Source organism: Didymosphaeria variabile (assembly GCF_027946475.1).
Source record: "Didymosphaeria variabile strain IMI 356815 chromosome Unknown scaffold_8, whole genome shotgun sequence".
Classification (NCBI taxonomy): domain Eukaryota; kingdom Fungi; phylum Ascomycota; class Dothideomycetes; order Pleosporales; family Didymosphaeriaceae; genus Didymosphaeria; species Didymosphaeria variabile.
In genome coordinates this window covers 3,037,670-3,051,952 of record NW_026611627.1, presented here as the reverse complement: position 1 = coordinate 3,051,952, position 14,283 = coordinate 3,037,670, and the positions used below count along the sequence as shown (strand labels likewise).

Sequence of the window (14,283 nt, the reverse complement as noted above, 5' to 3'; positions counted from 1 at the left end):
GCCTTGACGTATCAAGAGCCGTGACCACCAACTTAGGCATCACCCTCCCTCCATTGTAAGTGAGATAGGGCCACATCTGACATCAGGAAACGTGAGCCACACCTGTTCTGCCACACTACCCACTAAGGAAACGCTGTGCAACCAAAGCAGAGAAGCAGAGGAGATGGTTGGTTCGCCTTTTGGTGTATGTTTGGCGCTTACAACGACGCGTGATCATCGAGCTGCTCAGCACGTCGCAATCCGGCAAGCTCGTCCCTTTCCGTGAGAGCTTGGCTGAAAGCGTCGTCCTGGCTTATTGCTAAGCAATGGCATTGCTCAATACATTTCCGTAAATGCTCAAAAGGGATGATTGACAACGGGACGAAGCGGAAGTCGAGAAACACATCCTAAGCTAGACTGGTCTGTCCCGGGAACGGTAGGTGTAGAACGTCTAAATGGCTTTCGATCAACATGCATAAAAGCGATCCGAGGAGAAAGATCGCCCACGAAGCCCGCATGGATGAATGTCGACTTGCGGGACGTCTGTCGCATGTTCATCCTGCAGAGGTCCCTCAGGTGGTCGACCGTGATGGATGCTCTGCAGCATCCACATGTACCCCACAGCCTCACCTGCGGCCTGGACCCAGCGCGTATTCTGAAGATCAATAAATGCATCCAATAGTAGATTGACGCTGGGCAGAATTCTCATCACGTTTCCTCTTCTGTAAGACCCGTGGGGGAGCGCCAAATATTGGTGTGTGATGAGATGCAGGCGCGTCAAGCGAAGCCGCTTAGGGAAAGCGCGGCATGCCAACGGCTTCATCGGTGTTCAACGAGGCGGGGTCTGCAGATGAGGAAATGAAGGCGTTATGCAGCTTCAGACGGCATTTCGACAGCCAACAGACGGTGAGGGGAAGAGAGGTTGGAGACTGCAGTAAGACAACAACTGTAAACAAACATTGAAGCTCCTCTACTCTGCATGGCTCCATTGGAATACGGCAAGCAGCGCTAGAAGGTGGCTAAGGACATCGAGCATCCAGTGTCTCGCTAGATGAAAAGCTCAGGTGTAAAACAGCGAATGGCAGACACATACGTAGTCAATTAGCTGGCAATGCAATCCTGCTCGTTCTCACGTGCAGTAGGCCGGGCCCAGCGGTGGAGAAGACGAAAAGGTGCAGTCCATACGGGAGAGTGCCCGCTGCGTGTTTCCGAAGTGTCGCATGGCGTTGGCAGCGGGAGTGGGCGAGGATTGACAAGTGTTCGTGCAGTCGATGCAGGGGCTCGCGGCACAGGCCACGCACTTCCCGATGCGGCGAGGCGCGTGGATTTCGCGTCGGTCTTCACATCGGCGCCTCTGGAGCCATCGCAGCTTCAGCGCGGCGATTGGGGTGCTCTGGGGGGTTAGCCGGTGGGATAAGGGCACGAGTGCATTGAATTGCGCGTGCCCACACCCAGTGACGAGGCGGGCTTGCGCTGGTGGAAGCGCGGAATGCGTGTGGTGCGGTGTGGTGGTGGAGCTCGTCGCTGCCGTTAGCGCCTTGGTCCGAGCGGCCACCAGTGCGACCGCACACCCAAGCGCCATGCCCCGACCCAGTTCCCGCCAGCTTCTGGCTTTCACCGCAACCTCACCTTCGCCCACGCAGCCATCCGCCTTCGCCATGTCCTGAGAACGGCTGGTCGCGCCTTCCAACGATTTTCCTTGCGTGTGACGACTCCCATTACCTTCTACGCCGCCCATGGACCAATCTCAGTGACGCGCCCGAGCCGCCGCCTGATCGCGATCGCCTATCCGCCGCCGTCGACCGTCGACCTCCGCAAATCCCCAGGCACTCCGCGTCGCTGTCCCAACGTTGCGCGATCTTGCTAGTACTCGTAGCGCATATCGTCGGTCGCTGCCGAATTTCCTTGCACCATCGGACGCGCGCTCGCCCGGTACCTGCGCGTCAAGCTACGCGCCGGCCTTTGAACGACCTCTTTACGACCTTTCCTTGCCTGTGTCGCCACTGCGACCCGCAGTGAACTGTGTCCGACGCCCTGCAAAAGCGCTGCGACCGATATAACGCGGCGCAGATCCCCTTGATCGCTCGTGTAACCTGTGGTGCAGCCGCACAGTCGCGTTCGCAGCTTGTGAACGACTGCTGGCTCCCGTCAGCAACACCCTGCATATCCACCAACCAGGCCCTGCAGCTATTGGACTCGTGCTTGATCTTGTTTGCGCTCCTTGCAGACGCTGGAGATTGAGCTCTTGCACCCCGGAATCCACGCATCGAATTTGAAGTGCATTTATCGATATCTCGCCGTTTCCCCGACTTCACCATGGAGGACCGTCCCCATCTGTCGATCACCCTACCGCGGAACTTCATGTTCCATTACCAGGACGGCCAGCCGCCACGGACCCCAGAGCCGGAGGCGCAGCTAGAAGAAATGCAACCGCCGCCTCCGCCTCGACAAGTGCTCAAGGTCCGCCGTCGCCGCACAACCTTCGTTCCGACTCAGATATTCAACGACCCGGACGATGGCATGCCCATCCCCACTATCGAGGGACCGGAGCTTCACTCTGACGCCTCAGCAGAGCTTCCCACGTTTCAACCTGACGTGGACAACGAATACCTATCTCCAGCATTGACTTGGAGCCGTATGCTCTCGCCACCGAAGACGCCTGTGTCGCAGATGGGCAGCTTGAGCAGCTTCGACGGTCTGCAGCACTGGTCCGAAATGGATCAGGCCAGCCAGAGCGAGACTTCGAGCAGACCAACATCATCCTCCGGGTTTTCTGATTCTTCTCGCTCTTCCTTCGACAGCTTTGACTCGTTCCCTTCGCTCGGAGGAAGCTGTACAAGCTCTGAAGATGAGAAGATGGACCCCTTCATCTTCTGTTCTCCTGCCACCAAGCACACCCCCATGTTGAGTTCGCCCCTAGTTACTCAACAACGACAGCAAGCGAAGCTCAAGCTGAAGGCCACTTTCACCGAGGAGATGGATTATCACCTGTGGATGACTTACATGAAATACCTTCAGGACCCTACTGTGACCCCTTTCAAGGCACTTCCTACTACCATGCCACCGAATGGTGTATGCCATCGCGTCGCTCGTCTGGCGAGGCACACCTGGAAGGGTCCGCGGAAATCACCCACAGCATCTGGTGTGCGTTTCGCTTCGCGTGTCGTTTCTCGCAGCGGCACTCCTGATACAATTAGGCCTGCCAAGAGTGGCAGCAGCACTCCAGTGCCGGGAGCCAACAAGCCATACGCACGATTTCCGGCAGAGAAGCAGGTTCGGAGGCGTTTGAGGTACCTGGCTAAGCAGAAGCCGACGCTCTCTGCTCACTATCAACGCTTGATGCATCGCTCACCTTCGCCACTCCAGTCGTCACCGCCGCCTGAGCCATGTCGACCTGGTGTGTTGTCGTCACCATTCTCGCAGCCGGCTCCTAGCTTTTCTACGCGTGATATGAACATATCGTTGGCGACAAGCACTGCGCCATCTATGCAGGCTGGCAACCCTCTGGCACAGTTAGCCACCAGCAAAACGCCTCGACCCGCAGAGGTCGAGAGGGCTCATATGCGAGCTTCAGCACACCAAAAGTCCCAATCTCTCCACATCGGACTCGGCTTGGGCTTGAGCAACGTGTTCGGATCTTCTCTGGATAGTAACCCCCAGTCGAACGACGTAGTCATGACGCAGCCCAGTGCTCGGACGTGGCATGCGGCATCGGCACGCCCTCCCAAGCTGGGCTCTCCTGTGCAACTGCACGCGCCGCGACCCATGTCGCGTGCTTTCAAGCGCAGGGCTCTGCACAGCTTCGAAGACCAGACCCGAAATCGAGGCAACAGCTTCATCAGCCAAGTCTTCGGTGCACCCGCGGAGTCTAGCCACCGCCGCGTACGAAGCCGGGGCTTCAGTCTGGGCGACATGGTGGAAGGCTCCCGCCGACTGCCTTTGTCCACCAGCGGACCAGCTGGATTCAACCCGTTCGCGAACCCACCAGTAGCTACTCAACAGCTTTCTCCAGTCAGCCCCGCAGAAGTCCAAGGACGTGCCACTATCCGTCTTGGTTCGCCGTTTGGTGGTCGACCGAGCAACACATTCCCGCGAGCATCGACATCGCATGGTTTCGAACTTCCCACTTCGTTTGAGCAACGCTTTGCCGCCTTACCCAGCGATCCTGCCACTCTGCACCGTTATTAGCGATTTGCTGTTTGATGCCTTCTCACCCAAGCAACAGTTCTGCATTGCATCATCGGCGTTAGCATCGGCTGCCGCGAGGCGCCGCGTGTCCCTCCCCGGTCCATCCCCGGGCGTACTCACCTTTGGCCATCATCGGCCTGATATCCACCATATGAAAAGCATCTCTTATGTCTGTCTATACACTCCGCTTACCTTCGACCGGCCACTTCCTGTTTTGGTGTACACCTTCGGGGATTATATTTGCTGCATTGCAGGTGGCCACCTTCTTGTGCTTTGTTACTTCGACAATTCGGTCATGATGTGTATGGCTTCATGATCTCTTCTCTTATCGTCGTCATCTCTTTCCGTAATCTGGAGGCCGGTGGGCGACGATGTTGGTTGGGAGCGATGTGTGCCGGCGGCTGCTCAATCGATGGCTTTCCATCCATGCGTCCACTCAGTCGTTCCGGACGAACGATCCCATCTCTCGACGCAACCTTCTCTTGTACATTCGCCGTACACACTGGACGAGCTCTAATCTTCCTCTTGCCAATAGCCTTGGAGCGATCAATCTCCCCTTCTGTTTCCTTTGTCCTATTGTCTTCTCCTTGTCCTTTGCTTGCTCACTCATGACGAAACGCTCAATCAATTGTAACGAACGGATGCGGATTCGAGGCGGTAACGGGGCTGTGTTTTTTTTTCGTTTCTTTCGGGCGGTCTTCACGATGTCTATGAGGGTGCGTGGGAACGTGAATGGCTAATCCGTAATTCTTGTGTTGGCTGGTGGTAATTCGCCGTTTGGATGTCGATTCAGTGGGTCCGGTGGAGGGGAAAGGAGAAGTGGTTTCTAGAGTGGGATGAATAGTTGCTGAGGAGAGGTGAGAAGGAACGGTTGTGGTTCGGTCCTCCTGAATTGGCATCTAGACGGATTAGCTAGTCATGACGAATCGAGAGATTTTGTAAGACGACGGGCCGAGTGCTTGCGTGAGCTGAGCTGCTGAAGTAGTGGCTGGTGTGAGACCGTCGTGATACTTGGTATGCAGGGCATTACGTCGATGGAAGAGTGACCGCGGCCCGGGCTGAGCCGTCTGGAGCTCCAACTTAATCCTTTGGGATCGGCGAGGCGAGCAGCCACCTGCTTTCCACCTGTAATCTTCTTTTCAAATCAGTACTTTTTCTCAGTCAATCCCTCCCTCCCTCAATTGTCAATTCCTTGCCCCTCCAAAGCCAAGAATCAAACCCACCCGTCCCCAACCCCGCTGCAAAACAAAGACAAAAATCTCGCCGTGTTCCACCCGCAGCGGAGCAGTCGCGTGTCTGGGTCGGTAATACCAGGACTGGGCGGCCCAAGCCGGCTAGCGGCATCCACTTTATAGTGCTTTTCTGACCGCACGGCGCCGCATCATGTGCTCGCGCGGCACCGTGGTTACATGTCGTAAAGTGTATCTTGTCGGCCGTTTCGCTGGACCAGCGGACTGGGCAGCCTGGGCGGTTCCGGACCGGCGAGCGAGAGTTTGCGAGGAGGGGGGGAGCAAGTCTGTCGTGTGAAAGAAGGAAAGTTGGAGAGATTGAAGATTGTAGGAATGTGGGCTGGGCTGGATGTGCGTTGGACGGGGCAGGTCAGGTCTGTCAGCTTAGTGAGCGGGCGGGCGGCGGTGGTGCCTGGTGGGCTGCAATGCATGCAGGCTGTGTTTTTGTGCTGCTGTGGTGGGAGTCGTTCTCCGCTTACGAAGTAGTGCTGCCGGGCGGGTTTGCAGGAAGGTTTGCGCTACCGTATCGATAGTTGCGAGGGGTTGCGCATCTGATGATGACCACACGACAGATCATTTGGGGAAGTGTGAGCAGGCAGGGTGAGACGCGAGATGGGGTAGTTGGGTTTGGGTTTAGAGATGTTTCAATTGGGTTTGATGCATGTGGTGAGTGCATGGCGCGGTTGCTGTTTCTGGTGACCTCGAGGAAGGAGCACCACGTTTGGAAAGTGCGAACGAGAGATAGTCCTTCCGGCGAAGCAGAGTGTGCAGATTTACGTGTAAGATTGTGAATCCCTTTTCTTCCTATGTCTTTCATTTGAGTCCTCTGTATACGCGTATCTGTCACACTGGACTCTTAGCTTACAATTGAGCCCAACGTGACAGGCACGACCCAAGGTCACGAGACCTACCGAGATGATATCAATCTGCGATGCTTGCGCAAATGGTTCGACAACGACGTTTGTCCGAGCAAACGCAAATCACCTTGTTCTATTTGACGTACGGTAACAGCGTCGTCTCTGCCAATCATCTCTTACCGCCTATCTCTTTGTCCGTTGTGCAAGTTCTATGCCATTGCCTTCTCGCTGTCCTTCTCGCTGTCTTCTGCAACATGCCAATGTCTCTTTCCCCAAATGGACTCTCTTGTTACAGCCAAACCAGTTCGCATACAATTCTCACACGCACAAATCCAACATGTCCTCCAGCTCCTTTTTCAGCCCCTGTGCTGCCACCAAATCCAAGTCCACCTCCGATGACTCACCACTTCTCGCCCGCCTCTATCCTGCCATCGTCAGTGTCGCAATCATCTACATCGGCCAGATAGTCCCCTGGCTGCGCATCCTCGTGCGGCTTTGGATCTGCTTGCGTGCGTGCGGCGGTGCCAGCGTACAGTCTCTGCATAGGTCTACAAGAGCAGTCGGAGATCCGCGGTCGTAGCAGTGGTACTGCCTGGTGTCTGCTGAGGTATAGGCGAAGAGAAGAATGAGCATGGATGCGAAGAGAATGAGCTTTGGCGTCAGTGAGTGGAGGCGTAGTGTGAGTAGCCTTGGGAGCAATGAGTTGGTGCGGCGGAAGAGTTTCGTCAAGGAAGGTCCGACGTGATGGACGCACATACTGAAGACGGCGGGGATTTTGGCAACCGCCGGTGAATTGTTAATGGCCAGGACGGTTCGAAGTGACGCCTGGCAGAAGTTAGCTTGGTCGACTACGGGCCTTCTCCCTCAAGTCCCGTCTCTCGGACCGAGATCTCAATGAAAAAGACAGGATGTTGAATCCCCTGGGCGTATGGATTGTCACCGCGAGCGCCAGAGCACCTACACGGCGTGGACACCCAATAAGATACGGATGTTGGATCCGACGAACACTCAAGGCCGAATGTCCGATTTCTTCCGAAGAGTTGGCCCTTCTGAGCGTATGATGTTGCCACTGTACAAGTACAGTACTGACACTCAAGACTGTAGCCTACGGCTGAGGTGAGAGAAGCTTGTCGCATGGCTGGCTCGCCAACGCTAAGACTTCGCATCGCCAGAGCTGCGGACACAGAAGGATCGAATCCAACTCTTCCCACCGTTGCTATTGCGCACAAGCTTCGGTGGAGCATGGCTCGCGCCATACCTCCGAGTGGTTGGGTAAACCACACGGGCGATAGCAAACGACCTACTAAGGAATTGCCGTGGACCTTCACGTACTCCTTTTTTCGGTCGGTCGTTTCGCTACCAGGGTTCAAGCAGACCGGCGAACGCAACTTATCGACTGGGACTCTTCACAAGCGTTCCAATTCTTGCCTGGGGCCTTGCGGCCTGTCAGAGACCCCTGAGGAGCGCTCCATGTCTGTAGGCGTCTTCCGTACGTGTTGTGGCCGCCGTTCACACCGCATGCGGAGCCCAGGCGGGTTTATCACAACACGCAGGCGGGGTAATCGAGAGCTCGGAGTCGAACCGAGGACTTTCCGTGGTGGCTCCAGGAAAGATGACCATCCTCTACAACCCTGGAAGTTGGGAAGAAAGCAGAGATCATGACCTGGAACATATTAGCTGAGAACAAACGAGAAAACTCCGGCGTCAGATCGACCTACCCATCTCTACCGCGCGCGGCCACTCCGCAGCCTTTATGCGGCCCAGCAGAACCTTCGTGACGAGAGAAACCTCCCAAATAATCCAAAAAAAAAATATACCCAAGACAGGTGCGCACTGTAGAGGGTGTTGGAGGTGTGGAGAGAAAGAGAGAGGCGGGGCAGAGGGGGATTTTATACGACTGAGAGGGTGCACAGACCAATCGTGGAAAGCGCCGGCAGGGCCCCGCGTCCTGGGTGAAGGTGAAGGGCGCGTCTGCCCCAGGTGCCTGTTATGAGCAACTGTTCACTTTCACCTACTATTCAGTAAGGGCTCTTCAACACGCACGTACCATGACCAAGCGTCGTCTGCCACGGTATATAAACACGGCCGCCCCAACTCTTCACCTCGCCCCGCTGCTCTTCCGAAGCGTCCACCACGCCGTCTCCAACAGCAAAATGGAGAGGCCTCTTCAGATAACCCTCGCCACCGATCTCTTCAAGACTGCTGTTGAAAAGGCCGCCCTCAGGTATCTGCAATGGATCGCCAAACTTCTCAACGTCCAGCTGCCACCTGACGGCAAGATCAACCTGACCGAGATCGACAAGAATCTTAGTGAGCTTATCAAAGAAGACGAGAGCTACCGGAAGGCCATGCTCAAAGCGGAAGATGTCCTTGGAATCTCCCAGATCGGCATTTCACTTGAGGGTGAGTGCGGAGACTCGGGGTTCTTCACTGACCTAGCTGTTATGATAGCTGACACTTGTACAGAGATCAGCAAGCTCAACGACAACGAGCGTCCAACAAATGAGCATGAACCTGGTGTAGGCCTTACCATTGCAGTCACTCAGGAGACTATCGATATCGTGAAGGCAATGCGCCCTGCAGAAACGGGTAGAATTATTACTCACTTGATTTCGCGCGCACTCGCTGACATGGTACGCAGAGTTCACCATCGAGGAAGAGCCGGAGACTGTTTCGCGCCCGCCCCCGAAGCCACAGAAAAATGACAAGTTCACCAAGGAGAGCCTCTTGAAGAATCCCAGCCTAGCCGCAAAGATCAAGTGCAAGCAGCCGAACAGCCGACACGACTGCCTACAAATGCAATACCACGAGCTCGACCCTGCCCTATACGACCCGTGCAACCGTAGCACTTGCCTCTACGTCCACGATGACCAGCGTGAATATTGTGACTCACGCGATTATCAGCGTGCCGTGGATTCAGGGAAGCACAAGCAATGGCCAGCATGGAGCAAGATTCCTTACGGCAAGAAGCCAAATCTCGCGCTGCGAACGTCCACCATGGACAGAAAGATAGACTCCCTCAAGCGTAAGGGCAAGGGTGCTGGCGTGGCTGAGGATACCCCAGACTCCAAGAAGCCGAAGTTGGAGGAAGAGGAGCACGAAGAATTTCTCAGCCTGCCCCTCAACGGTAAGCCTGATTCTTCCGGCACCCCCAAAACGTGGTTAGCACTGACCTTTTGTGTACACAGTATTGCTCGAGCTGTCCCCAGAGGATATGCCCCTGAAGTTGCCTCGTCCGGACGGCCGCATGGTGTTGCAGTGGTCCGACAAAGCCATAGAGAAGCTGAAGGCGTTGCAGCAGGAGGCTTCGCGCAACAAGGTGGGCACTGCCAACAACGAGGGTAGCACAACCGGCAAGGAGGACAGCACGACTGACGAGGAGGCCACGGCCAACAAAGGAGGCGGTTGAACGAGAGCGATCGAGTCGAGGGGGGATGGGCAAGCATCCTAAGCGTGACTTGAGCAAAGCGTGACCTTGGACCGCTCCGTACGGATGCGGTATGCATCTTCGCAATCGCACAGAGCAGGTTCCGTATTCATGGTTCAGGGCTTGACGTAGCACACGCACCTAAATCCTATATAGAGGATACGTCTTAATGGGCGTTATGAGTAATGCAATATCATGACACGAAGAGAATTTCTTTCTGGTGACCGCATGACATAAAGCATAATATTGACCACGTAAGTTCGAACTAAAATGTCGCTTTTAGGTTCAGTCCACCGTCCAAGGTTTCTGCAATCGAACAGAAGCTGCCCAAGCGCCCATCAAGATCCTTGAGATCGGCGGCATGGCAAAGACCTCCGTGCGCCCTGGTGGACCGCCACTCAAATGTCCTTTGGACTACCCAGAGAGCCCCCCTGAGTCGCGCAACCTCAACACAACCTTTACTCTTCGGCGTCTTTCTCAACGTCCAAGATGTTGATGTATCTTCGCATTCTACAAGCAACTTTTCAACCTACGATTACAACTTGGCATGTGTCCAGGAAGCAGACCGTCATTCGAGCCGTCTATGATAGTATAGAAGCCAGCCTATCCAAGATAGCATAAGTCGTTTCTATACTATCAAAGCAGAGAGTGTCATGGTGAAAATCTCGATCACATAATTAGGTCATGGTGAAGGTAATTATCACGTGAGAAGGCCACGGTGAAAGGCGCTATCACGTGATCCCATCCCGTGATTAGATATCGACCTCGGGTTGAAGGATCAAATCATGTTCTTGCACATGAATTACTCGCGCCATTGTGAGAAACGGCTATATATATTTGGTCACAGCTTGAAATACGTATCATGGCTGTTTCCCTAATATTAGACCGAATCGTATGGGGTATGAAAGAAAATTGGGAAGAACCGGCTTTCAAGAACGTGCTGTTCGTCATGTTAACACTATTATACAAGCTTATTTTTGACGACCGACGAAAACTCGCAATGACAGTCGAAAACGACGCAGGGTTTGCGCTCGCACTGAAGGAAGTTTGGCGGCAAGCCGTCCCTCTGCACGAAAAGCTTCGAGATCAAGCGCATATTTCTCAGCGAGCTTTTGTCGCCCGGATTGAGGAGTTTACGAAGATAGATGCCATCAAGAGTGCGCAAATCACAACTCTGCACGCATACTTCGCAGGGCTAAAGACTGACTTACGAGCAGAAACCGCTCGGCTACGCGTACTTCTACAACGTCTTTCCACTGTTTATACCAAGCAGAAGAGCACGCTCAATTAATATGCAACTATCGCAACGACTGCCTGAGGTACATCAACAAACTCTTCGACCTAGTCCACGATCGCGAAGACATGGTAGGAAGGTGCCTGAATATAGCAAAGCATGAGATACATATTCACCTAAGGCACATCTTGCTCGAATTACATTCTGTATATAACATCTCTATCATAGCTATATGTCCATAGGTATGCGAACCATTACGCTATAGCCTCTCCGTGTATATACAATATGATCAGATGTCTTCTTCCAACTGGTATTACACCTGACTGGAGTGTGATGAACGTGCTCTCGCGTCAAGACCCTGCAATGAACCATCGTGAGAGAAACGTCCTTTCCGAGATACACCGCATAGTTCCGATCGTCAGCGAGAGATAGGTCGACGGACTGTAGCGTTACTAAGAAATGTCGACGTGTCGATACACCTCCGTAATGGGGTCGTTGACGATGAAGGATATAACGGATGGGTAAGACGAGGAACAGTCGTTAGGGTTGTGGACTGCCTTGAGCCAAGTGTAGCTTCTCGAGTTATCCTGCTATCCAGCTGTGAATGGTTTAGAAGAGAGTGCTAAAGTAGTGATGTCAGTGAGCAATTCTTTCCAGCTCAACACGGCTGCAGGTGCTGCAGACGTACAGCACAGTCAAGGTTCCAATAATATACTGCTCCATGTATCGAGGGACATCACACCTCCACGGTATCCGCCTCAATCCACCGCTGTCAATGACGGTGGTAGGTGGATTATTATGGGGGAGTTCGTCCCATGCGTCGCTCCACACATGTCTGGTATGGTGGTGGTAGCTCACGAGTAGCCATAGTCAGGGAGCGCACCGCAGCCGTTGGCGTAGCTCGCACTCCTCCTATACGTTCCGCTCAGGATCTTGAGGTGTTAGTAGACCTTCGAGCGCACATCCGCCCACGTACTTACTAACCTTTCCCTCCGTAAGGAGAAGTCTCCCAAGAATTCAACAAAAAAATAGCAATTGCGGCGTCGTACTTCACGCACTGCGACCGCACTGTTGCTCGTCGTCACATAAAAGTCGTCGTCATCGTCAAAATCCTGGATGGTGTAGACTCACGCCGTGACTTAGCATATTCGTCATTTTGTAACTCGATGGTATATCCTGGTCTGGATTAGACAATGTTTCATTTCTAGAGCTGGGGCCTGGTAGTGCACCACCGACGTTCACCTTACGTGGAAGATGTGCACGCGGAGGCATCTTTGCTATAAAGAAAAGCGCTCAATTATGCAGCTGCTGTAGTTGACGTTATCTCCGTCATAAAGTTCTGTCCCGGGCCATGTGGCTGGTGGGAAGTCCAGGATCATTTAGTGTCGGTTCTCTGATGTAGGTCTTTCGTGTCGTGTTTCCGCGACGGAAAAGTCAGGCTAGCCAGAGACTCGGTGTGACGATTTGGAGCTGGTGGTAATTCGACTAACTTTGCGGCTTGTACCTGCGGCATAGAACCCAGGATCGGACGCGCTTGAGTGATGTGATCTGATCTGAGCCTTGCAGCTTTAGAAAAGTCCGCAATACGTTGGGGATAGACACACAGCCCATGTTTCCGGTAGTCCATGGTCCCTCCTCCCAAACATCTCCCCGTCTATAAACCCAACTAAACTTTGCTCAACGCCATACCAACGATAACGCCTCCCACCACCTCATAACTCACACCTCATTCAGCAGCTCAGTTCTCAAACTCACGGCGCACCCGCACCCTCCACCTCCTTTCCCCTTTCCTTTCCCTTCCCCCCACCCCCTCCACCCCCACCGCAGAGTCAAACCTCCCCCCCCTCAACAACCCCTCCATACTCCCCTCTGCCCCTCCGCCATCTTCACCAACATCGCCCTCTTCCCCAGCGTGCCCTGCCGAAGCCTTACAAGCGCGTCCGTCGCATGCCCATACGCCTCGAGGTTCTCAGCTTCGAACACCGCGACGGAAAGAGAGTACGGGACGGACACGGCTCGGGAGTATTCCGCTGGCGTGGGGCAGCGAGCGGGGAAAGGCGGAGGGGATGGGGAGGTCGTGGTGCCAGGCTGCTTCCCAGGGGTGTGTAGGGGTCTGCGGTTTCGTGGTGGGCGTACCGCTGAGTGCTTTTGAGCTTTCGAGGATGTTTGAGGGGGTGGGGAGCGGTGCTGCGGCGGATGGATGCTGAGGAGGGGGGCTCCGTTGTGTCGTGCCATATCTTCTTGTGGAATTCTGGGTTTGTCCTCCATTCGATTGCTGGGCCATCGGTGTCCTGCACGGAAGGGTCATGGTTGTATTATCCACGCCCTGCTTGAGCGACTCCCTCCTCCCTGCCACACCACGACAGTCCACATCCTTAATTCTCACCCTCTTCATCTCCACCCTCTCCGCTGTCTCCGTGGAAAACACCTGCACGCTCGACGCGCTCCTCACAGACTCCAGTGCCATCTCATGCCTGTCTTTCTGCGCGGTCTGCGCCCCCACAGTCTTCATGCTGGACAGTCTTCCGTCAGGCATCCGGATAGGACTGCTCTCACGCGGCGGTGACAAGGTCCCCCGTCTTGTTCGCCAGGCATCTAGACGCGGCAATTCCTTTTCAGTCTCCTCCCACGAGTAACCCCCAGCTCTCTCCCTAAAGATCCTCGCCCACGCCTGCGTAGCCGCGACGTCAGACGCAAAGTCGAGCCGCTCCGCGCACGCTACCCAGATAGCTTGCTCGTCGACATCGTCTCCCAACGGAGACTTTTCAGGCTTTCCATCCTTGTAATCTCGAACGCCTCTTAACAGCGGCGCGAGCGGCTCCACAGCGCCATACCCCGGTGTGTCAGGCAGCGACGAGCGTACGGCCTTATCTCTCACTCTCCGCGGTGGGAAGGTGTTGAACTTTGGTGCTGGGAAGCCGGGCTTTGTCTTGGGCGTTGCAGTGGGAACGGATGTAGTAGGCGTCCTCGGCGGAAGTTCCTCCAGGCTTGACCGCGGTGCCTTGACGCCTGACGCCTGGGGTGAAGAACAAGGTGAGCAGCTCCCATAGAAGCCCTTCTCGGGGTCCCCGACAGTACTCAAGCTCTCCTTCCTCGTCGCCCGTAACACACGTCCTACACGTGAGTGCCTCATACTAGCTGTGCCGTCGGGCCCTTGATTTCCTGACCTCGCGGCATCGAAAGGCCACGGCACGCTCCCAAGTTCAGGAGCATGCTTCGATGAGCGTCGAAGTGGGAACCTTAACTCCCCTTCTCCCACTCTTTCCTCCTCCACTGACGGTCGGGGCGCAAAAGCCCCCGCCATAATCTCAGCAGGAATCCCACTCCTCGTCCTGACCGACTCAGCTCGGGACTCTGCTCGAGCCTCTG

At 54.9% G+C, this 14,283-nt stretch overlaps 3 protein-coding genes across 3 annotated transcripts; 2 read left to right on the top strand and 1 right to left on the bottom strand.

Moving 5' to 3' along the window:
• Nucleotides 1–2,295: 2,295 nt before the first annotated feature.
• On the top strand, nucleotides 2,296–4,167 carry N0V89_011242 (uncharacterized protein; the record flags this gene model as incomplete). The annotated part of the gene is made up of 1 exon (XM_056219975.1): nucleotides 2,296–4,167. The coding sequence occupies one exon, from the start codon at nucleotides 2,296–2,298 to the stop codon at nucleotides 4,165–4,167; it is 1,872 nt and encodes a 623-aa protein (XP_056067102.1).
• Nucleotides 4,168–8,406: 4,239 nt separating this feature from the next.
• N0V89_011241 (uncharacterized protein) lies at nucleotides 8,407–9,662 on the top strand (the record flags this gene model as incomplete). Its single annotated transcript, XM_056219974.1, has 4 exons — nucleotides 8,407–8,656; nucleotides 8,720–8,842; nucleotides 8,895–9,380; nucleotides 9,442–9,662. The coding sequence occupies 4 exons, from the start codon at nucleotides 8,407–8,409 to the stop codon at nucleotides 9,660–9,662; spliced, it is 1,080 nt and encodes a 359-aa protein (XP_056067101.1).
• A 3,221-nt stretch (nucleotides 9,663–12,883) lies between these two features.
• On the bottom strand, nucleotides 12,884–14,127 carry N0V89_011240 (uncharacterized protein; the record flags this gene model as incomplete). Its single annotated transcript, XM_056219973.1, has 2 exons — nucleotides 12,884–13,930; nucleotides 14,050–14,127. 2 exons carry the CDS (start codon nucleotides 14,125–14,127, stop codon nucleotides 12,884–12,886), a joined length of 1,125 nt encoding a protein of 374 aa, XP_056067100.1.
• Between the last annotated feature and the right edge of the window lie 156 nt (nucleotides 14,128–14,283).